Genomic DNA, 2,500 nt, shown 5'->3' on the forward strand with positions numbered 1-2,500 from the left:
CCAAGATATAGCTAGTAGTGTTCCACATGGTACACCAATGAGATTCCCCTGTTTGCACGCCTCAATATAAAAACGAGGGCTCAACAAGATATAATGTACCTGGTCGGATGACTCGACTTCACCGATTCGCAAATACTGTGCTTTTCCAAAGCTGTCCCCCAAATAGGGAGTTCCACGACCATCAACAATGAATATCTACAACAACAACAACAACAACAACAACAACAACAACAACAACAACAACAACAACAACAACAACAACAACAACAACAACAACACCAACACCAACACCAACAACAACAACAACAACAACAACAACAACAACAACGACAACGACAACGACAACGACAACGACAACGACAACGACAACGACAACGACAACGACAACGACAACGACAACAACGACAACGACAACGACAACGACAACGACAACGACAACAACAACAACAACAACAACAACAACAACAACAACAGCAGCAGCAGCAGCAGTAGCAGCAACAACAGCAGCAGCAGCAGCAGCAGCAACAGCAGCAACACCAACACAACACACAAGTTTGCTTCCAATCCCCATGACAACCACTATACTATTTGGGCACAATGATCTGATACACGTTTTGTAGTGGAGTATACAGTACATGTTATGATCTTTCAGTGACAGTAGTAATATATCCACATGCATGAGCATCATCGTCTTTCTTCGCATACTCATGTTTGAGGTCTTTCTCTCCGTACACTGGCGCTGGATGCGAGCATTTGTGTACGAGCGTGCAAGCTTGGTGAAATACGATAGCCCAGAACAGCAAAACAGAGGTTACAATCCTAACTAACTGACTACCTGAAAGCGGTGCTCACTGACGAGGTACATGAGCCACCGGCCCAAGTCACCATTGCTCAAGAGTGGATTCTTCGCCGTCACCGTCTGTGCCAACGGTCCGTTGTAACCGTACATGAGCGTCGGCAGTTTCTCCGTGTCACTCTCATCATTTGGACTGATCCGCATGGCCGGCAAATGCAATCCGTTCACAGGAAGTCTCAGGTACTGAACGTCAGGGAGGTCCAGACTGTTGGACGCTGCGGCAAACGCTGTGTAGTTTTCAGCGTAGTTTAACACCTCAGCTCCGGTAGCTAGCACAAAGAGAGAGAGAGAGAGAGAGAGAGAGAGAGAGAGAGAGAGAGAGAGAGAGAGAGAGAGAGAGAGAGAGAGAGAGAGAGAGAGAGAGAGAGAGAGAGAGAGAGAGAGAGAGAGAGAGAGAAAGAGAGAGAGAGAGAAAGAGAGAGAAAGAGAAAGAGAGAGAAAGAGAGAGAAAGAGAGAGAAAGAGAGAGAAAGAGAGAGAAAGAGAGAGAAAGAGGCAGAGTATGACAAACTCGTTTAAGTCTAGAGTACTATTCTAAGTATAGTCAAGGTCAATGACATCATCAGACCCACGACATCAGACCCATGACATCACTCACATCAGACCCATGACATCAGACCCACGTGCCGAAAGTAGCATTAAGACCCATGCGGCCCCAGCGGAGCTTGGATAGATTTTCGAATGAGAATGATGTGATTGAAATGGAAACGCGGGGCTGCTTTTGACTCGAGGGTGGGATTCTTTGACCATGACTGTATCACCCATGGCACATAGTATTGTTCTGATACGAAACATGATTTTCTCTAGAATCCGTATTTGCCTGGGGTGCCCCTTAAGTCTAAGGGATTCACCAAGCATCATGGCATAGCCTGCAACAAGACATTGTGCAACGTTGCACAACTGCGTGCATGAACATGCACAGTGGTGTGCAACATTGCGCAATGCTGTGCATGACTTGAGCATGCACATTTACCACTAATACACGCTAACACTGTGCATGACTTGAGCATGCACACTTACCACTGATACGAGCTATCTGAGTCCTAGGCAGTCCAGGGCCACGACAGTCCCACACCATGTAGTCAGCTGCCTTGCTCACCTGAAATAGATAATAGTTGCAGGAGAAGGGAGAAAGCACGTTGTCCACTTGAACAAGAGTTCATAAGCAGGAACCCACAGGAGGTGAAAACCTTTTCACAAATCATCAGCCCCGAATATGCTGTGGTGGCAGGACACGATGGTGGCAGTATAAGACAAACATACTTGAAGTAGCCATGTGGATATGCACACACAGGCACACACACATGCAAGCACGTGTATGCGCGCGAGCACACACACACACACACACACACACACACACACACATACACACACAGAGGCAGCGCGCCCACACGAACATACAATGCACACAGAAGAAGGCCTATCGTTGCAAGAGTGCTCAATACACATGTCAAGAGCTGATCCCGTGAACAGGCAGCACAGGTATCATTATGCTGCCATTGTAATCACCTTGAACGTATTGAACTGACAAGAGTCATCTTCAGTGCATGTGAGACACACGGATACGGCAGCGCCTGTCGTCAGTGCTTGGTAGTACATATGGCGATACTCTGGACCACTAGCAGTGGTTTGAAATAGAACATAT

General features: G+C 47.0%; 1 protein-coding gene across 3 annotated transcripts in view; it reads right to left on the reverse strand.

The window, feature by feature from the left end:
• LOC135822801 (dipeptidyl peptidase 4-like) overlaps positions 1 to 2,500 on the reverse strand; it is a 19,556-nt gene that overhangs the window by 3,741 nt on the left and 13,315 nt on the right. For all 3 annotated transcript variants that reach the window (XM_065335629.1, XM_065335627.1, XM_065335628.1), the window contains 4 exons: positions 2,365 to 2,500; positions 1,876 to 1,954; positions 836 to 1,125; positions 100 to 195 (listed from right to left, as the gene is read on the reverse strand). The exon at positions 2,365 to 2,500 is cut by the window's right edge and continues 35 nt beyond it. In XM_065335629.1, coding sequence (XP_065191701.1) covers positions 100 to 195; positions 836 to 1,125; positions 1,876 to 1,954; positions 2,365 to 2,500 — 601 coding nt within the window. The remainder of the gene's footprint in view (positions 1 to 99; positions 196 to 835; positions 1,126 to 1,875; positions 1,955 to 2,364) is intronic.

This window comes from Sycon ciliatum, chromosome 8 (assembly GCF_964019385.1).
Source record: "Sycon ciliatum chromosome 8, ocSycCili1.1, whole genome shotgun sequence".
In the NCBI taxonomy this organism is placed as follows: domain Eukaryota; kingdom Metazoa; phylum Porifera; class Calcarea; order Leucosolenida; family Sycettidae; genus Sycon; species Sycon ciliatum.